This window comes from Alexandromys fortis, unplaced genomic scaffold, assembly GCF_014885135.2.
Source record: "Alexandromys fortis isolate MF-2015 unplaced genomic scaffold, M_Fortis_MF-2015_v1.1 scaffold_46, whole genome shotgun sequence".
Taxonomy (NCBI): Eukaryota; Metazoa; Chordata; class Mammalia; order Rodentia; family Cricetidae; genus Alexandromys; species Alexandromys fortis.
In genome coordinates this window covers 11648774-11670395 of record NW_026067919.1, presented here as the reverse complement: position 1 = coordinate 11670395, position 21622 = coordinate 11648774, and the positions used below count along the sequence as shown (strand labels likewise).

Below are 21622 nucleotides of genomic sequence, written 5' to 3'. Positions count from 1 at the left end.
ACTCGGGCCTTCTCGCCCGCCTCCCGCAGAGGTAGGCAGGGTTCCCGACCCGCTCCCCCGGCTCCCTGCTCTGGGCCTTGGGGCTCCATCGGCTTTCTTGGCCCGAGCTACTGCGCGTGCAGATGGCCTTGCGCGATCGCCTGACCTCGCTGTGGTGGCCGAGTGCAGGGCTTGCGGCCGGGACCCCTGAGAAACAGGAGCCAGACTGTGCCCAGCTTGGTGAGGGCGCGGTTGTCCAGCAGCCGGACCTACACGAAAGGCTGACCGTAGGGTCACGGCTTGGGATTGGGGGTGCAACCACTTCCCTCCAACACCCCCCTCCCCCGCTGCGCGGTGGCCCCAGGGGGCCAAGGGCTTCGGGAAGGGTTTGGAAGGCGGGGCACTCCTGGTGATCCTCGGGGTGAGCGGGCAGGAGACTCAGGCTCTACTGCTATATGCTTTGCAGCCAGGCCGGAGCCACGCACAGGAACAGGTCTGCCAGGCCGCCCCCAGCCCTGGTCCAGCCGTCCGGGACCATCCGACCGTCGGCGATGTTTTATTTTCACTGCCCGCCACAGCTAGAGGGTAAGTAAGCGCTGCTTTCCAGGCTGTTTGGCCAGGCCAAGCCAGCAAAAAGCAGCCGGCCCGCAGCAGGACTGATGGGTGTTGGGGGTCTTCGCCCCACGAGGTGGCAGCCGCATGGCAGTGCTTAGGGGAGCCCTTAGCCCCCTCCCTACACACAGCTCCGTCCCTCCGCCCGGGTGCCACCTGCCTCCCACCTCTCTCTCCGCCTGGGTCGCACGCTGCCCCGGGCTATGGGTGCCTCGGGGACGCCTGGTCCTCCCAGCACAGATGCTGGTGTCACGCCTCTAATCGGGGCTCCTCCACCCAGGGGGCCCGCATCAATCTTTCACGGTGTTTTGCTAACATCCTAGAAAGCCAGAGCAAGTTCAACTGCCCGCTGCGTCCTGGGCTCCACCGCACGCCAGAGAGGGCCTGTTTGCTAGGCTGCCCTCACCCAGGGCGTTGACGATAGTGCTCCAGTGCTCCGGGATCTTACAGCGGCAAAGCTGTCCCTGGAGGCCAGCTTCCTGCTGGTTACCTGCCGGGAGTGTCTAGGCATAGCTTCATCTCAGCGACCCACGGAATTTCTGACTACAAATGTTCACTCTCGCCAGCCCCGGGACCAGGGTCTGGTTGTTTAAGGTCTTTATATCTTAAAAAAAAAAAAAAAAAAGCCTTTCCCTATTCCTTGTATTGTGTCTGCTCCCAGTTGTTAGGTGGGGCAGGGGTAGTGAGAAGTGAAGACTTACCGACTCCGGGTGTACCTAAGCAGGACCTGAGGGACCCAAGGGTGAATTCTCCCTGGCCGTGTAGATTTGTGGCCATCAGGTAGGCATGCAGCCCCACACTCTGGCTAGTGTTGTGGCCCGGATGGAACTTTAATAACCTTGGGACACTTGTCCACCTTGTTGCAGGATGCCTTAAGTAACCTCCAGTCTCTTTCATGATTTGGGAGTTTGTTTTCATTTTCCCTATAAAAGCCCTTAAACATCCAGCAGAGTTTGCTAAAGAAAGCTAGTGGGAAGCAGTGTTTAAGCTCTGCATGCCTGCATTTCAACACCAGGGAAGACCCAGGCAGGGGAGGTGCAATTCTCGACAACTATACCCCAGGACTGAAAGAGACCCTGCTGGTTTGTGCTGTGTCGTTTCTCTGTGCCGTAGACTCCAATATCAGCACTGATGGCCGGTACCCAGCCCAGGCTTTTGTCAAGTGGAAAAAGAAGAGATTTGGGCATTTAGCAAGCTGTGTACATCCTGGTGACCTAAGAGAGAACCCGTTTGTAAGGGTGGGTTACAGAAGTGATTTACAGAATGCCCTAGCCCACGCTCTCTCCGACTCGGCTTACTGCTCCTCGCTTATTCCTGGGGGGCTTACACTTGCTACTCATGTTCTGTGCAGCCCCCCCCCCCAAGGACGCTGACTCAGATTGATGTGACCAGAACAAGGGGGGAGGCTGCTTCAAGTAACTTTCAGACTTTGATAGGTGTAAACTGTGCCAGTTTTTCAGGAGGGGAGTTTATGTCTAGGTCAGGGTTGCTGGGGCTGATGTGCTGTAGACGGGAGAGTTGAGGATGGCTGAGGATAGACCTTGGACTCTAGGGAGGTACAAAGGGGGAAAAAAAACAAAGTGTGAATGCGATCTTACTTCTCTGATACTTTGTTCAGATTTAATTAGCGCGTGTCGCATGGGTCTCAAAGTTTTTTTTTTTTTTTTTACGAACAAGAACCCATACACTGGCTAGCAAAGCCCTCCTCTCCCCCACTTAAAGGCATCTGATACCGCGTGTCTCTTAGGATTCCATCCCCAGAGTTGATCATTCCATGCCTGTTATGTCTTTTTTGCACCGAGATTATGCTGCCTCATCATCCTGGACTTTGGCTTTGTTTTTACTTCATAATACATCTTTGAGATCTTTCTTCCCATGCTTGTGTATACGGATTTACTTATTTTCTTTTAGACTGTTGAGTAGTATTCCTGTATTTGTTTTGCAGAATATATCCACCAATGTGTGCTTTCTCTGTTTCTTGCTTTATTTCTTATTATGACATCTCCAAGAACATTCTTCCCTCTGTCTTTCAGCAAACTTTATAACTATACTCATGGATTAAAAACCTGTGCACTTAAATTTTTGATGGTGACTATTCAGTTGCCTTCTAATACACTTTCGCCAATTGATGCTCATATGAATAATAAATGAACATGCACAATTTATTACAATTTATTGGTTCTGGGTATCATTATGCACTTTTTGGGGGGGACAAACAATGAGTACATTGTTTCATTGTCCTGTTCCATTCTGTTTGAGGAGCTGTGCATAACTCTATCAAGTATTTTATTTCTTTCAAGAAGCCGCTCTCATTTCTTTTTCTTTGTTCTTAAGTTATCAGTCTTTTTCTTCCCGGCTTGCTGAAGTCAGCTTTTGTAGGCTTCAGCTGGGAAGCACTGTGAACAATGTTGAAGCAAGGCATAAGGGAGGAGACTGGGGGAAACAGTGACCAAGAAATCTGAGAATGTGGTCCATGCTGACCAGTCAAACACTTGACATCCAAAAGAGAAAATATGGCCTTCTGCAAAATAAGACTGCTTTGAATCAGTCCCTGCTATTAAGATGGAAAGAAATACTTGTTTCTACGGTTTTGAGGAAGAATGCAATTTGGATAGGAAGACGGCGGGAGAAAGTTCTAGTAGGGAAGGGGGGCAGTATTTTGATGAGACATGTGGGGGTAGGGTTAGATATTGCTCAGTGGGACTCTCTGTGGTATATGGAATATGAAAAGACCTTCTAGGCCTTCGAGGGCTGAGGTGCTGGTGAAGAATGCTGTTTGCATGCTGTGGCCCGACAGCCAGTGCTGAACACTGGGTGATTCAGACAGCAGGACCCATGGCAGGTGAAATGTGCACTGGTTAATGGAAACCTACTCATTTGTTTTCCTAAGAAGCCATTGTGGACTATCAAGTAAATAGTGCACATTTGGAAAATGATCCAAATGCACGTTTGGGGCCAGATTCTGTTCCGGCTTTATTGTGAGCATTGGAGGCTGCTGGCGACAACAATCTCTTTCCTTTTCTGGGCAACTGGGGATAGCAGGATGTTGTGTAAGGCCTGGTTACCTAGTGGAGTGCCCTTGGAGAGTGGTCCTAGCAAGCTGGCTTGGCATTCTATTGGTGCAGGCCTTTTGTTAATTGCTGTCTATGCAATAGATCTCCTGTGGTACTGATGAGCTGTGACCAGGAGTAATTAATAATCATTTATAAACTTCTTACCTCCTTGAATTCTGCACTTCTAGAAGGAAAGTGGTGTGAAAATATCTTGGTGTTTTTTTTTTTTCTTCTCCAGCCTTTAGCCATTGGTGCTTATAGTAACAAGGGGAGTAAGCCATCAGGCGGGGGAAGGGAGGAACTCAGGCTTCTGTGAGAGGGTTCAAGGTAGGCAGTGAGCAGATAGGGGACAGAGAGGCAGCCAGGAATAGGAAGGCAGGTGAGGAGCAGAGTTCACTCAGGCCCACTCACCCCTCCTGACTCAGAGATCACAGTGTCACAGGGAGGGGACTTGATCATCTTGGTCACCATTGTCCTATGCAATAGGAAAACCTGCTCCTACAGCTAAAGGTTTTGGGGAGACACAGAGCTAGGGATAACAAAAAGAGGGGTCTTACTAAGAGAACGCAGAGAAATACATGTGAAGGATGGGCTCTCTGGGGAGGAGCACAAAAAGGGGTTGCTGCTGGTAGGAGGGTCTGAAGCCCCGGTCTCTTTGCCCAGACTGATCCATTCACTCCCTGTAGGCACCGCACCTTTTGGCAACCACTCCACAGGGGACTTCGATGATGGGTTTCTTCGAAGGAAACAGCGCAGGAACCGGACGACCTTCACCCTTCAGCAAGTAAGGACAGATTCCCGGTGTGTGAGAGCCAGCTTCTTCCCACCTCCCCCACAGTCACAGAGGACTCACTCTCCCTTGCCTTTTAAAAGGAGACCAACTGTTGATTTAACTAGGTCTTTGTTTTCCCGAATAACTTACTTGTTTGCTGGGGGAAAGGGTAGTTAACTTGGGCCTTGTCACTCTGGAGGATCAGAAAAACAGCAGCGGTGAGATTTTCCATGTATCTTAGATGATCGGAGGCACATTTCCCTGTCAGCAGATGGCAGGTGGGGCTTTTTTTTTTTAGTTTTTTTCGAGATAGAGTATTTCTGTGTAGCCTCGGGTGTCATGGAATTTGCTCTGTAGACCCCACTGGCCTTGAATTTGCAGAGATCCAGGTGCTGGGATTAAAGCACACACTACTACACCCTGTCTCAGGTCGGGTGTTCTTATCCCCAAATAGACAGACGGGGGAAACTGACCTACAAGGTTGACTCATGAGCAGACCATGAACAACATGACTGGGCCGCAGCTACAACTTTCCTACTGGGTTTCCCAGAGCTGAGTGCCCCAAGAGCATCCTCCTTCCTGAGCAGAGTGAAGGCGACCCCCACACCCCTATAAAGCTCTGTGGGACTGACTCATCAAGGGTTCCATGAGTGGAACCTGTGAGAGAGTTCTCTACTCCCATGGTGGCACCATGACAATTATGAGGCCACCCTAGACTATTTATTCCCAGGACAAAATAAATGTAAACACACGGAAATCTCCGTCACTTGGCTACTTCTGTGTCTCGAGGAGGGCACACTGTGGTTGTGAGCAGCCTTGGCTGCAAAATCTACTGGGATTTAAACTGTCATTCTGTGGAATTTTCCTTATCTTTTAAAAAATTATATTTTACTCATTTATTGTATATATATATGAGTGTGACATATGCATGCCACTGTGTGCATGAAGAGGTCAGAGAACAACTTTCAGGAACTGGTTCTCTCCGTGTACGTGCCTCTGGGATCACGTTCCGTTCCTCGGGCTCAGAGGAGCCTGTACGAGCTGAGCCTTCTTCCAGGCCTTTGTGGCATCTTTTCAGATGGCTCTTTTCTCCATTTCCTTCCTGGATTTGATCTTTGAAATTGCTTCCTCGCCGCTGCTGGCAACTCTGAAATATATGTCATTTCCCTCACCTAGCCGCAGCCTCTCACCCATAAACATTTTCCCCCTTTTTACCAGCTGGAAGCTCTCGAGGCAGTCTTTGCCCAAACACACTACCCAGATGTCTTCACCAGAGAAGAGCTAGCCATGAAAATAAACCTCACAGAAGCCAGAGTGCAGGTAAACCTTCTTTTAAATTATTTAACTCTCTAATATTAAAACTGGCAAACTTTTTTTTTTTGACATCATGACTGCAGAGTGCACATTTGGCCAAAGAAAGCAAATGAAGACTATCTGTCATTTTCATGATGCACTTTAATAACATCAACATAATGTGGAATATTAGATTAGGTTGATTAATCGGTCATTCATAATTAACTAGTGATAATGTTCTACACTAATTTGTCCGCGTCTCTAAGGTACTAAATTACATCAATGCACATCCATTTCCTTGCTTTGGAAAAAAAAAAAAAAGAAGCTGAGATGCTATTCGCAAAGCAAATCTGACCGCTCTGGGGTGAGGCCGGTCAATTGCAGAGAACCACGTTTTCAGATGGGAAGCAGGGGGCAGGATCTGCTTTCCAGAAATTGCATCATGCCCAACTTTTCCCCTGCACACGGACTCTTTGAGCAAAGTGGGCCTGAACAACACGTGCAATTTAAAAATCTTTAGACAGCAGCAGCAGCAGCAGCGAACGGACTGAGCAGAGGTGGGCCGGCCGGCCGGGGGTGGCAGCCACTAAGCTGCATTGCGTTTCTGGAAGTTGCTTTTAAGTGCCGAGCCCAGCGGCCTTGCTTGAGTGAGTACGGGAGGCAGACTCACAATGCTGCCGCTCCAGGCCAGTTCTTCTTTGAGCACAATTATATATTCATTTTATTTATGGGGTTTCCTCCATGCTGTTTCTGTTCTTTTTATGTAGGAGCTTGGGGTTAAGACTATGCAAAGATCTAATTGTAGGAAATATAATAGTTTGCTTTCTGTTCCCCTGGGTCATGTTAGTATCTCTTAAAAACCAATGGCTGAAGAGAGATAATGGAATTCTGAGCAGTAAATTGGGGGTTGTAAACAAATTATTTCCCCTCTAATCAGATTATGTGATCCTGATTATTAAATCTGAACATGAATCATTGGTCATATGCGGGCAAATTAAACTGATTATTATTTGGGAATGAAAATGTTCTTTGGCCCAGACCTCGTCTATAGTTTCTTTTTTTAATGCCAGCTTGCCAATAGCTGCCTAAAGACTGGACTGCAAATTGAGATAAATGACACAATTATTGAGCATTCAGAAGTAGAAGATCATAACTTCTCCCTGGAAGGTGCAAGGGTAAGATAGGGGCGGTGACAATTGAAGCTGAGAATTGTTGTCCAGGCTGTTGTTGGCTATTATGCAGGCAGACAATGGCAGCCGAGCTTGTGCCTAGCCAGCTTCCATGTGGGGACAAGAGCTTTGGTGGCGGGAAGGGAGATGTGTTTACACTTCTACCACTTGCTCATTCAAATATGATTAATGTTCTCTAAAGCAGGGTCTTAATCGAAGCTGATGTTGTCAAACAATAACTAAATAGGGAAATAAACGACTCCATCATGCTCCTTCCTCAGAAGCAGGCGAACTGTCAGTGCAAAGTCATTAAAATATGATAATGAAAAATAGCTCAATTAAATGTTGTTATAGCTGTGACCTTCATTCAATTAAGACCCAAGAAAGTGTCTGCATTTTGCTTTGCATTTAACTGCCCTAAATTTAGAATATAGATAAAATCATTATTCAATGGTTGCGGATATGTGCAATTAAAAGCCAACATGATTTTAAAAAGAAAGAAAGAAAGAAATTCAGTTGGAGGAGAAAGAAAACGAAGAGATAGGGTGGGCCAGCAGAGGACTCAACCCTAAGGACCTGGCTCTTTCCCCCATGTCAGTGCCCCATGTCCAGAGGGGGTGGGACACTGTGTCTGGGAGTTAGAGAGGAGCCTGGCCAAACCTAGATTTTAGACAGAAAAACTGAGGAGAGAGGCAGTTTCTCTGGGAAAAGATCCATGGGCTTTTGTTGCCTTCTGTGAGCCTCTTGCGCAGGAACTGCCCAGATTCTATCAGACAAATGCATTTTGTTTTTCCTCCCAAGACTTAGGAATTACCTGCCACTAATTTCTAAGGCGGGTACCAAACCATGGTCAAAGTCAGACACAGACCTTCTCTTCTCCCACCGAGGGTAAAGGAGAGGAGGCAGCGAGCACTCTTTAGCGGGGGTCCAGTTGCTGTAGGCAGGTGCTCGGCTCTAGCTTACCCGTATGTCCATCTTTCTAACAACGCGTAGGGGTCCAGCAATGCCCTCTTTCACAGAAGTGTGGATCCCAGCGCTGAGCCAGGCCGCTGGGCTTCTGGTCGTGGCTCCTTCATTTACCACCTGGGTGAACTTCAGCTAGTGACCCTCCCTGTGTGTGAGACGGGGATGGCGGGGCTGCTTATCTCTGAGGATACGCAGCTTTGGACCCCAACCCACGTTTGTTAACCAAGATTCCGAATTTCTAAGCCACACTGATTCCAGAGAGAGGGTTTCTCCTGGGTGCGGTAGGCGGCTGGTCAGGAACAGGTTCCTGCACAAGGATTCTGGTCCTTCAGGGCAGTGCACAGGTGTGAGTCTGCTGGAAAGTGGATTGTGCCTTTTTGATGAGAAGCTCCGGAAACAGCATTTTGCAAATCGCGCTTTTGTGTTCCCTGTAGGGAAAACTTTTCACAGCAGATTCGCATTCTCACAGGCAGGTCGGCATCGCAAACTCCTGCAGGATGACCCTTTCCCTTCCTGTGGGGACTGCCCTTTGTCCCTTGGTGTTTTCTACTCTTTACTAGTCACGGAAAAGTGCCTGTCAGAAGCTGATCCATCTGTGGTCTGAAGTTCGGGGCAGAGAGATGAGGATGCTGGCATGGGCCTCCTGAGGGTCCCTGCTTGGGTCATGGCTGGCCCCTCCTGGCTGACTATCTGCCTCCCTTGGGTGTGTTTCCTATGGGGTTCAGGTTTGGTTCCAGAACCGGAGAGCCAAATGGAGGAAGACAGAGAGAGGGGCCTCTGACCAGGAGCCAGGGGCCAAGGAGCCCATGGCAGAGGTGACACCACCCCCAGTGAGGAACATCAATTCTCCACCCCCAGGGGACCAGGCCCGGAGCAAGAAGGAAGCCCTGGAGGCCCAGCAGAGGTAAGATTAGCTGGCCTAAGGACTGTGGGTCTGGGGTAGCTCTGTAGACAGGCTAGACCTCAATGGAATGTTCTGTTTTTGCCAGCCTGGGACGAACTGTGGGCCCCGCTGGGCCTTTCTTCCCCTCCTGCTTGCCAGGGACCCTCCTGAACACAGCCACGTATGCCCAAGCCCTGTCACATGTGGCATCTCTGAAAGGTAAGATTTGCCGGCTGGCCTGGTGCAGAGTGTGGGGATGGTGGAGAGGGTGGGGATGGTGGAGAGGGTGGGGACTGTCTGGCCTCCCTGCTGTCTCTGCTGGGCAACCTTCTGCTGCTGTGGTCACAGCCGGGATCACAGCCACCGTCTGCTCCCTCAGTTGCTGGCCTGTTTGATTTTGCACAGTCCGAGAATGTAGATGAATGTCACCACGCTTCATCCCAAGTAGTTGAGGGCTTTTCTTAGAGGCAGCGCTCCCAGAAGGAGCCATGTTTCCACAGTCTCCTCCCTCACCCTGGTTACAGTTTAAGGTGCTGATCTGGAGCTCATGGGGTGGTCTGGGAGGGGTGACTGCTTCAGCTTCCAAGACCTGTTCATCTGTACATCTTGCTTATTTTCGCTCCTTGGAGATTCCTCAGAACAGAGGTCTGAATCTGTAGGCCTCCCCGCTTCCCCCAGACAAGGTTTCTCTGTAGCTCTTATAGAGTTAGGGCTGGCCTTGAACTCGTAGCCTCTGCCTCCCGAATGTTGGCCATAGGACTTTTGATGTCTTATCAGTGGCTAGCATTATGGGAGGGGAGAAATTTACTAGTATTGCTTGGTCAGGCCCAGAGCAAAGGACTCGACAGGGCTATTATTTGAGGGTTTCTGGGGGAAGTGTCTCCAGAAGTAAGGGCTTATCTAGTGTCTTTCAATTCCAGGCCATAAAAACAAAACCAAACCCTGCTGGAGATGTTTAGTCAGTCCAGCAGCTGTGTGGGCTGGCGGGAAACTAGGATGGGCCTGGTGGTGGATCTGGGATGCTGTTGTGAGTGTTGTCCTCAGGGCTTGTCACATGAGGCCCAGGGAATGGGCACATGGATGTCTGGGGGATGGGCGCGTGGATGTGGGCTATAGGTTTTCCCCATAGAATAGACAGTCGGGGAGGCCCCCAAGGATATCTGTTGCTTGTTCTGTTTGTGTTGTGGTTTCAAATATCATTGGCCTCCAAGGGGTCCGTCTGCAGCTGGTGTGTTGAAGTAGACACACACACACATGCCCTCATGCATCTACTTACTGAGGAACCTCCAGCCATATTCATAGGACGCAGCAGGCTGTGCTGAAGTACTACAGCCCAAGCACCCCAGTTCAAAATTGTGAAATATAGAATGCTCCAGAACCACAAACTTGAATCCAGAGGTGATGCAACACATGGAAAATTCCACACGGACCTCATGTGACAGGAGGTTGGCAAAAGGCAGAGGCACTAAAATTATTGTGCGAGATTACCTTCACGCTCAGTGTACAAGTGCACATGAGATCTAACTAACTTTGTGTTTAGACTTCTGGCTCAATCCCGAGGTATTGTAATATGGACATTCAAATATTCCCCATATCTAAAAAAAATTTCCAGATCAGAAATGTTTCTGGTCTCAGGCGTTCCAGATAAGGGACATGCAACCTGCACAGAGATGGGCTGCTTAGCCAACTCAAGGCCCCAGAGGAGCTTGGCATTATCCAAGGGGCCGATCCTGACAAAGGGGCAAACCGCATCCATCTGTCTGTAAAGCGCTATCAGCTGTAGTGAGGGTCAGCTGAGCAGCAAACAGCCGCTTCTAGCAAATGCCTTCTGCTCGCTCTGCTCGCTCCAAGCCAGCCCTGTAGTGGGCGGGATTTGCACATTTCTCCTTTCTCGTAGTTGGGGGGGGGGGGGAGCTGGGACTGCTGTGGAGCTTTGACTGCAGTCCCTGGAAGGTAGGGTGGGGTGGGGTGGGCAAAAGCTAAACTTCGGGACCGGAAGGGTAGATGCCCAACAACAGTGGGCGAGCAGGGTCCGCTGAGGTTTGCGCTTTCTGTGTCTCAGGCGTCATCCACCTTGGTGACGTCCTAAGGCAGAGGGCAGGGCTGGTAGAGGCCGCTGAACTGGGACAGCTGTTTATACCTGCCTGTCCACTTCCCTGTTGTCCTCTTCCTGCTTCCTGTTCTCCCGCCCACACCCCTTCGTCAATCCCGTCTGGCTGGGCCGCGCGCCCCCAGAGGCTGTCCTGTGCCTGCCTTTTTAGGAACTGGATTCCTTTGATAAGCCGTTGCCTTGAGTGATCTAGGACGAACAGGGCCCTGCTGAGGTGGCGGGAATCCCGCTGTGCTCACCAGACAGGGACTCACTTTGCCCATTGCGGAGGCCTGCCTGGTAGCTACAGTGTCCTTCTGTACACCCGCTCTTCCTGGGAGTTCAGGATGAGGTAGGGAGAGAGCGTGGACAGCAAGACCTATTGGGACCCACAGCATGCTGGGATACTTTTAGAGCGATGGCCCTCAGTCTTCCTAATGCTGCAACCCTTTAATACAGTTTCCCATTTTGTGAAGACCCCCCCCAACCATAAAATTATTTTCATTTCTACCCCACGCCTGTANTCATAGCTGAATTCTATGTTCTGAATTTTAATGTAAATGTATGTGTGTTCTGATGGTCTTAGGCAACCTCTGGTGAAAGCATCATTCAACCCCCAAAGGGGTCAAGGCCCACAGGTTGAGAACCACTGTCCTAGTGGCAGGCAAAGGTGAGGAAATTGAGTAATGCAGGCACTCTCTGCTTCCCTAGGTACAAACGTGCTCTTGCCTACTTTTCTGGAAGCTGGGACCCCTTTGATTTGTCATTTTCCTGCTTTGAGACAGGCATGTGTAAAAGACAGAATTCTCCATTACTGAGACAGTGATGACAGAGTTGATGCTGTGGTGCCCCAAGATTGGCCTGCGCAGAGGTGGGTTGGGTTTCAGAAAGATAAGGAGGCTTGGCCCACAAGGGGCCAGTGGCCTATCAAGCCAGTTGACAGTGGCAAATGGGCAGTTTTGCTAGAATTTCTTTATTTCCTATAGATGGAAATGTGTTTTTATTTGGAATATTCCTGCCTTACTCCTTTGGGACAGCTATAGACTATATTGAGAGTAGACCAGTGACTCTCAGTCTGTGGGTGGCAACCCCTTTTGGGGTCGAACAACCCTTTCATAGGGGTCGCCTAAGACGATTGAGAAACACGGATATTTGCATTACGATTCATAAGAGCAGCAAAGTTACAGTGATGAAATAACAACAAAAATAATTTTATGGTTGGGGGTCACCACAACACGAGGAACTGTGTTAAAGGGGTGCAGCGTTAGGAAGGCTGAGAACCGCTGCTGGAGATCATGATCTATAAAGAAAAGACATTTGTTTTTTTGTAGCTCTAGAAGCTTAGAAGTCAGGGTTCCAGCAGCATGGGCCAGGCTGAGGCCTGGCTCTGGGAGGCATACACAGCACAGAGAGCGGGTGAACTAGTTCTTAGGTCTCCTTCAAGAGGGCACCGTTCCCCTCAGGAGGGCTCTGCTTGCGCCCTTGTCCCTTTCAGAGCCCTACTTCCTAACACTGTCAGCTGGTGGGTTAAGATGTCAACACCTGAACTTGGGGGAATGGAGTCACTCAGCCCACAATAGCTTCTGTGTTTCAAATGCTGCCTCCAAAGTCTTTGGGTCAACACAGCACAGCCGTGATCGGTACCAGGACCTGCCCTTTTGTGGTCCCCGCTGAGCTGACAAAGACTTTTCTTTCCTCTTGAATTCTCCTTGTGTTTCTGTCCCCGCTCCTCCTCTCATTCCCCTCCAGCAAAGCCTCTTCCTGGGGCTTTCCCTGACTCTCTGTGGCCCCACACCCTCCCGTCTTCTCTGAGCATTTGACTTTCTCACTTCTTGCAAGCTAAGTCACACGGGGAAGAGAGGAAAATAGCAACGATTGAAAGTCTGCTCTGTGCTGGCCAGGCAGTCTCACGTCTTAGTCTCATCTGCTAAGTTCTTGTAGGGACACAGTGGGATAGATAGCTGATGTGTTGGTGACAGGATGGCTGAAGTAATGGCCAATCTGTCACTTCCTCCTGTCAGGGCTCTTCCAGATAGGACGCCTTCTGAGCTGGAATGTGTCCCCAGGGCTGCATCATTGTCTGCTGTAAATCTGGGTGGGCTCTGCTGCTCCTGAGGTTTGCTTGGGGGTAACTCTGAACCAGGATACAGGGTGAGACATGTCCGGCTATTGTAAGTTGGTTTTTGAACACTCTTGAGATTCAGCACTCAGTTGTTTTGCGGAGCATATGTTAAATGCTTTGGAGAGGGGTCAGATTCCCAACTCTCAAAGACCACCCTATTTCTTCCCAGACATTCCCCAACCGGTGAAAAAGAAGTGAATAGCAACATTTGGACCAGGAGGGGAGCCCGACTTTCTAGGGCCTGGTTGAGTTCTAGGATCCCTGGTCTGTGACTCAGTTTCCACCACTTTGTGACCCCAGGTGCTGGCTCTACTGTCTCCTCCTCTTGGCCCTGGTCAGCAGGAAACTGGTGTGAAGTCAGCCAGTTGGGAAGACCATACAGGTGCTCAGAGACTCTGTCTCAGCTGAAGTTCAGGGTCAGGAAGTCAGTTGTTCACATCTGGCAGTGTTGGGGGCAGATGTTCAGCTCTAGCAGATGCGGGTGAAGGACACTGTTAAGGCCATTACTGGTTCCCAGCAGCTTTGTGTCTGTAGTCCCGAGCTTTCCTTGGATCCTGCAGAAAGTTCTATGGGGTTATCTCCACCTGCTTCTTGAATGTTAAGGTCACTGAGGGGAGGAATGATCCAGAAAGTATTTATCTGAGAGAAACTTCTGGCCATGATCTGGAAGTATACAGTCTAAGCAGTCAGCAGCCGGGAATTCTAGCTGGTGGCTTCCTTAGGAAATCAGAGACACCGATTTTGCCTTTTGGGAAATTTCTGTTGGGGGCAGAGCCTGGGACTTGGCTAAAAGGTTGGAGAAGCCAATATTGGTCACTACCTGAAAAATCTCTACATCCGATTATTTCTGTGCATGTGCTGAAGATTGGTCTTGTTGGTCTTGTATCAGACCCAGAGGTGAGGGCAAAAAGCATCCCGTGCCTCCCACTCTGTCCTCTGCAGCCCCCCAGGTTTCTGTGCTGCAGTGCCTACACAGGAGGCTCGGTGTTGTGAGACATTAGGGATGGCGGAGTGTGCACTAGAAGGATGCAGTTTTGTTGGTCAGCTGGGGACCCAGGTGATGGGAAACAGAGGCATAAAGAAAGTACGTAATGACAGCCTTTGGTAGGAGGGGGTTGTGGACCCTCTAGTGTGGCAGTTATGAGAGTGAAGGAGCTGGCTTCCCTGGCCAGGAGCCTGTTCACAAGGGCCAGAATCAGATAACGGAATCCGGGTATGTTCCTACTTAATCAGTGTGCAGAGGCTGGCATGGATTCCAAGTAGGGGCTCTGAAGTGGCCTGGCTGGTGTGGCATGAGCTGTCCCTTTCTCTAGAATTTTTGGTAAGTCGTGAACAAACAAACCATAAACAATTTGTGTGTGTGTATGTGTGTGTGTGTGTGTGTGTGTGTGTGTGTGAGCAGCATGGGAAGTGTGCAAGTGGGATGGAATGCAAAGGCCATGTGTGAGGACAGCTGAGAGAACATGAGAGGTACTCACTGAATACTGCCCGCCACTAGTGCTCAGAGTCCTGTGTTTTCATCCTGGCATGCCCGGTCATCTCTCACAGACCCACAGGAAGTCTGCTTCTGAGACTTCTATGTCCTGAGGTTTTGTTGCTCTTGGAATGCCCCTCCCACCGACCCTTTCTTCATATCTTCCATAACTCTAAGTGTTGGTAATGTATAGGGTTTTAACAATCCTTGCACAGTGTCGTGGAGCTTTCTAGGTGATGTGTTTTGCCTACAGAATGCTATCACACTGGCTGGATAGGCTGGCCTGGCTCCCACGTCGTGTGGCTCTTCATTGACTGTTTCGCGACAACTGTCAGCTTACAAAGACGGGACTCTACTTGATGGGAAGGTTTACGGAACAGCAATGGGTGTCCAGAGGACAACACCAAGAATTTTTCTTGGACAGCGTTGTGATCATGATTCATAGTGTGGAAGAGGTTGTACTGGCCACAGAGGCACTTGGGTTTGTTCCGGGGAAGTGCTGGTCACAGGTGAGCAGGCATTGCTGGTGATGGGAGAGCCTAGGGCAGCGGAGGAAGGCGAGCCCTAGAGTGCCGAGCTGCTTAGCTGGATGCCTCTAACCTGTGATTTGCAGAACTGAGTGTGCCAGGAGAGAGTTTTCATGACTCATATTGTGCTCTGCCCAGCAAGCTTGCTCTGGGCTGGCCAGTGGCATCACAGCAGACCTTCCCAGAGGAAGTCCCATCACCTTGCTCCACACTAAATGCAATGAGCCTGCTGGTTGTTAGGATGTTACCTTTCCCACTGAAGTAGGCATTCTGGAATACTGTAGTCTTCGCCATTTGAATTCTGTGCATACACACGTGCATGTGTGTGTGCGTGCACACACACCATATCACATGTGCATCACGTGATGTTCATTCATACTGTGGTGAAATGATTCTCAGAATAAGCTTTCACCTTTAAGTGACAGAGGACTGAGGATAAATCACACAGTGTGCATTTGGGGAGCCTGCTTTCTCTGGCTCAGTGTTATGCTAGTGAGATTTAGCTCTGTAATTAGGTTTAGCTATAGATTCTTTGGAGCAGCTCATAAACTTGAGAAGGTCATGTCTAAGTATAGTTTGTCTCATTTTTTTTCACAGTTGTATACTCTTTCTTTTCTTGTCTAAATTTGCTGGTTAGAATTCCTGGTATATTTATTTATTTATTGTTTTATTTTTAGACAGAGTCTTGCTGGGTTGCTTCCACCACCTTGAACTCCTGGGCTCATGCTGTCCTCCTGCCTTTGCTTCTTGAATAGTTTTGAGGAGAAGTCATGCTATCTGGTAGTCCTGTGCTGTTCTGACTTTCTAACTGTTTTGTTGAGATATAGTTAGCATATCATGTAACTCACTGTGCTGCCCAGCCTTCACTGTAACGTTCTTTCTGTCTCCGCTGACAATAACTTTCTGTTTTCCTCAGTTCTGAGACCCCTGTCTTCTTAGATGTAGACATTTTGAGATTGCTACTGAAGACCCTAAAAATGAACAGGCTCATACAATATTATGTCTCTCATTTTGAGACAGGATCTCACTATGCAGTCCAGAATGACTTGGAACTATGTACCAGGCTGGCCTTGAATTCACAGAGTTCTGCTTGCCTCTGCCTCCCTGGTGTTGGGATTAAAGGCATGTGTCTGCTCACCCAATTCCATTTGTCTTGTCCTATTCTTGCTCTTCTGGAAAAGCTCTTGAGGCCTTATAATCCTGTTTATAAACCCTATTATTTACTTAACTATTTGTGGTGCCTCAGACTGAGTGCAGGGTCTTGCACACAAACCACATGATCGACCACCGAGCTACAGTCTACAGTCGTCACTACCCCACATCTTAGCATACCTGTTCTTTGGTTTCTGATGTTTCCAGAAAAGAGTTTTATATATGCTTTGGCTCAGGCTGGCCTCGATATAAAATCCTCCTGCCTCAGCTTCCCAAACACTGGAATTATAAGAATGTGCCACCATGCCTGGCTTGTCTTTACTTTTCAAGATGTCCTTCATCAAAGGGAGCTATTCCCTTCTTGCCCTAATTTATTATTTAAAAGTCAGTGCTGGGAGTGGATGCAGAACTTCATCAGATGTTTCTCAGCCGCTGCTGAAATGGTCCCATGATTTGTCTTTTCCTTTATGTTAATGTGATGAATTTTGGTGATTGGCTTTTTAAATGTTAAATGAGCTTCGCATTCATGGAGTAAACCCAAATTAGATGTGGCATGCTATCCTTTTTTATAGATTGCTAGATTTGATTTGCTAATATTTTCCTTAGGCTTCCTGCATTTGTTATCATGAAGCGATTGATCCACACGTTTCTGTTTATTTACAATTAGTTTACAAAGTAGCAGGTTTTCTTCAGGCATTTTCCCACAAGTTTCGGGGCCTCTCCCCTGTGATAGCTCTATTTGTTTTTTTTAAGAAGCACCTGTACTGACTCCCACAGTGGCTTCCCCAGTGACTATTTGCTCCTCTCTCTCCACACCTTCACCAGCATTTGCTGGTTTGATTTTCTCAGACTCTCTAATCCAGGTTTTGGTTTAGCTTTGCTTAGCCGTCACGACCCCGAATCTTCGCATACCTGTTCTTTGGTTTCTGAGGAGGATTGGTTGCAGTATCCTCCATGAACACAAAAGTCTATAGACACTAAGCCCTTTCAATAAAATGGCGTAGTGTCTGCAACTAACCTATAGACCTTCCTGTCCACTTTAAATCCTCAGTAGATTACTTGTGATCCTTAAAACAATTTAAATGCTCAGCAAATTGTTGTGTGGGGAGTGATTACAAGAAAAATATCTAGATGTGTTCAGCAGAGAATTTTTCTTCTGCTGAATCCAGGAACAGATGCAGTGGGCCCATTACGTAATAAACATGCTCTATTCTCTCACAGTTCTGGGGACCGGCTGGGCTCTGATGGGCGGTTCTGCTACTTTCACTTGGGATCTACCAGGAAGAAGCAGGGGCCCCCTTTCTTTCTCTCTGCAGTTTTGCTCATTCCAGGTTGAGCTTGACTTTGGCAGCTGTAAGGTTCCAAGAGTGTAAAAGCAGGACTGCCAAGCCTGCCATACCACACCCAGGACAGATATTGTCTTTGGTACAGTGTGGTGATTAAAGCCAGTCCCAGGACCAACTCAGACTTGAGTGAGGGAATTTCCCAGGGCTTGAGTACTGCAAGCTATGTTTCATTGAAAGCTTTCTTTGGAGACCAACAACCAAAGCTATATGGGATATATTGATCTTGTGGCATGAACTGGGACATTTGTTTTCAAACTCAGGTTGCTTCCAGTCCTTACTATATGCACTTTAAGGGTGTTGGTCATATTGAACTCACCTCTAGATCAGTGATTCTCAACCTTCCTAATGCTGCAACCCTTTAATACAGTGACCTCAGCAGAAAATTATTTCTGTTGCTACTTCATTCCTGCAACTTTGCCACGGTTACAAATCATAGTGTAAATACCTGTGTTTCCCGACTGCCGTAGGCAACCCTCGTGGAAGGTTGAGAACCACTGTTCTAGATCCTTCTAAGGCACTCACCTCTGCCTCAGCATGGTATTTGTAGAGTGGAAGGTGTTGAAGCTTGGGTAAAGAAGGCGAGAGGGCCAAAATACTCTGGGAGTGGGGAAGGGCTCTTTAGGAAAGGGTAGGGATAGTGATCCTAGCCTGAACTGTAGCCTTTGATCCTCAGAAACCTTGAGCATTCTTGTTCATCACCCAGTATCAGTCGGGTACCACCGACTTTGCTCTAAGGCATTCTCTAAGCATCATCCAGCAATGCCTTAGACATATCCATATGCTGGGGGGCTGGATAGGGAGAGGGAGGTAAGTTGGCTATGAATTCTTGAGTTAGTAACAGAGTTAGGTAACATTTTGCAGAGGAGTAGGGAAGGTTTGAAAGAGGTATAGGAGATTCCTCGGGGTGTGGGTGAGGGCTTCCTGGGATGAGAGAAGGCATGCATAAGACACGTGGCCCTTTTTCTTGTTACTGGCTTATTTATGAAAGGAGGGCCTCATGGCCACACATAGTGGTGCTATCATAAGTAGGCATGTCTCCAAACCTGGCACAGAAATTCCAGTTAGTAATAGCAATTGCCTTTAGGGTCAAGACAAGGAGCGGAGGTCACTTTGGGTCTGATAAGAGCTTGGGTTTAGATATCTGCAGCAAAGGACATTATATCGCCCAGGGAAGGGCCTCCTGGCCTCTGGGGGAGGGTAGTGATAGAGGCACATGGTGCAGGGACAGTTCCCAGTGCCCCAGGGAAACAGTGGAGCCCTGAAGGATTCCAGAATGCAGGAGTTTAGGGGAACAGAGGACCCAAGGGACAGAACATGGTCATTTCTCATGAGAGAAGTGATGGAGGCAGCCCTAGCTCCCTGTGTGCCTGGCTGTTGTTCATTATTTGATATCAATGCTAGCTTCTGGGATTGTGACCAAATATCTGAGACACTAAACTGCAAAGGAAGAGGAGTCTTTCTCAGTGCATGGTTTCTGAAGTTCCAGTCTTTTTGCACTATTGCCTTGAGCCTTTGGCTGCATAGAATGCCCCAGCAGGCATGTTGCAGGAGGAGGCTGCTTGTTCGTCCTGGCTGCCCAGAACTGAAATAACCACATAGAAACTGTATTAATTAAATCATTGCTTGGCCCATTAGCTCTAGCTTCTAATTGGCTAACTCTTGCATCTTAATTTAACCCATCTCCATTAATCTGTGTATCGCCACATGGCAGTGGCTTACCGGCAAAGATTCGGCATGTCTTACTCTAGCAGCAGCCCCATGGTGTCTCTTCCCCCACCTTCCTTCTCCCAGCATTCCATTTAGTTTTCTCTGTTTCCCTACAGCTCTGCAATAGGCCTAAAGCAGTTCCTTTATTAGCCAATGAAAGCAACACATAGATAGAAGGACCTCCTACACCAAGGGCATGTGGTGGAGGAGGCCTGTCCATCCACAGCAGCTGAGAAGCAACAGGAAGGAAGGCCAGGGAGTCTGGAGTTTCAATATCCCCTTTCAAAGACATGTCCTCAATGGCTTAACTTCTTCTCACACTCTTACCCCCCAAAGCCCCACCATTTCAACAGCACCATGGACTGGGGACCAGTTTTCAACAATACATGGACCTCTGAGGGGAGATACATTCAAACTCCAAATTCTAGAGGGGCAGAGAACCTGGCACTCATGATTTATAAGGAACCCCTTGGTGAACATCTCTCCATGTAGAAGTGGGGAAACTGAGGCCAGCAGAAGCAATAGCACTGGTCAAGGTCAGAGAGTACATCTGCACAATGGCAGACCAAGTCAGAGACCCCACGCTGGGCTTCCGGATTGATTCTGTTTCTTCGACAGGTACCTGCTGTCATCTTTTACTTAAAACCCATAGTTCATTTTCTGGAAGTCATTTCCTATGGGTGCTGATAGGTTTGCCCTTCCTGCTAATCAATGGGGCCCTGGAGTGCAGGGAGCCGAGAGGAAGTGTTCAGCTGGTGCCAGAGGCTGAGAGAGGCAGCTAGAAAAAGCAGCTTAGACATGTGCCTGCATCTGCTCTGGCTGTGCTGGGGATTCTCAGATCTGGGGGCTGCTCATGTGTTAAAACACACACACACACACACACACAAACTCAGGAAAAGCATTCAGGCAGAAACTGGACATCTGCATTAACCCTGGAATGGCATCGAAAACCTGGTGGCGGTTGTGAGTAAGATTGGTTCCTGCCCGTGAATGCTTTCTGAATGGTGACTGAATATGGAGACATTGGGTTTATATGTAGAGGGCACCAAGGTCGTACGTGAGTCAGGCTTAGCAGCACTAGAGGAAAGTTACTTCATGCTCTTAGTCTCAATCACAGTTTGTAATTCTGCCATGACCACAGGGTTTCTCCTTCCACGATGAGGCTTGGAGCCCGGGTAGGAGAAATCTTGAGAGATTGACATATGCCAACTCGCCAGGAAGGACAGGTCGTCCCTCTCTTTCTCCACTCCCAAAATATTCACTGAGTGTTTATTTTGCATGAAAATGGGATGTTTGGGTCTAGGATTAGTGGCTGGGGAAGGGTTCTTAAAGCAAGTTTGGAGGTGTGTTGTACACACAAGCAAGTATCTCGCGGTGAAAGGCTGGAACACCACAGAGTTGGACCAGGGACATATAATCGGTGTCTGAGTATGAATTTGGCTTTGCATTTTATCTGGGTAGGACAAACATACCCACTGCTAAAACCAGGCTGAAAATATCACGGAGATCTACTTCATAGGCCCACATAGACTCTCCTCAAGGACTTAGCAACTAGGTAATGGGGCTCAGAAATATGGTTCAGTGACCCAGAACACTATCAGCTACCCACAACAGATCACACGGCCCTTTAGGAGGAAACGGTGCTATTGGCAGAGACGAGACAGAGCTAACTTAATTTTTCCTGTCAGTCTCTGTAGTAGATCAATTAAGCTGCCAAGAAGATCAAATATTTCAGACTGTATTTATTACATTAAGTATTTATGTTCAGGCCAAGCCTTTAAAGCATGATGTCATATAGGGATAGAGGCCGATTAGATCAGTTCAGCAGAATTTGCTGTAACTTAATGGAAATCTAATTGTATGTTTTAATTTGGTGTCCAGAAGGTAGTATTTTCCCAAACGAAATAATTTTGGGGGCTTAGAAAACATAAAAAATACAATAGAACGCAAATAAGAGAGAGCCAGCAAACAAAACAACTTTGTTTTGGTATTTATGCAACTTTTAAAAAACTCTGTAACTTATTTATAAATTTAAATTTATTATTAAAATTAATAAATGTTATGTTTCTAAAAATTTTTAAATGTTGTTAATTTATATGTATCATGATACAAAATCAACATGCCACATGTATTTGCAAATACTCTATATACATGTCATTGGCTTTCTGTAACTGAGGGTTCTACACCCACAGATTCAACCCCACAGAAAAAGAAATAGAAAACTGTCTATACTAGCATGCATGTCTATACTAGCATGCATGTCTATACTAGCATGCATGTCTATGCTAGCACGCATGTCTACGCTAGCACGCATGTCTACGCTAGCATGCATGTCTACGCTAGCACGCATGTCTACGCTAGCATGCATGTCTACGCTAGCACGCATGTCTATGCTAGCATGCATGTCTACGCTAGCACGCATGTCTACGCTAGCACGCATGTCTACGCTAGCACGCATGTCTACGCTAGCACGCATGT

The 21622-nt window shown here is 48.1% G+C and overlaps 1 protein-coding gene across 1 annotated transcript in view; it reads left to right on the top strand.

The window, feature by feature from the left end:
- Positions 1–530: 530 nt before the first annotated feature.
- The window catches only part of Drgx (dorsal root ganglia homeobox), a 26367-nt gene continuing 5275 nt past the window's right edge, over positions 531–21622 (top strand). The window contains exons 1-5 of the mRNA XM_050140601.1: positions 531–564; positions 4331–4428; positions 5635–5736; positions 8570–8748; positions 8834–8946. Coding sequence (XP_049996558.1) covers positions 531–564; positions 4331–4428; positions 5635–5736; positions 8570–8748; positions 8834–8946 — 526 coding nt within the window. The remainder of the gene's footprint in view (positions 565–4330; positions 4429–5634; positions 5737–8569; positions 8749–8833; positions 8947–21622) is intronic.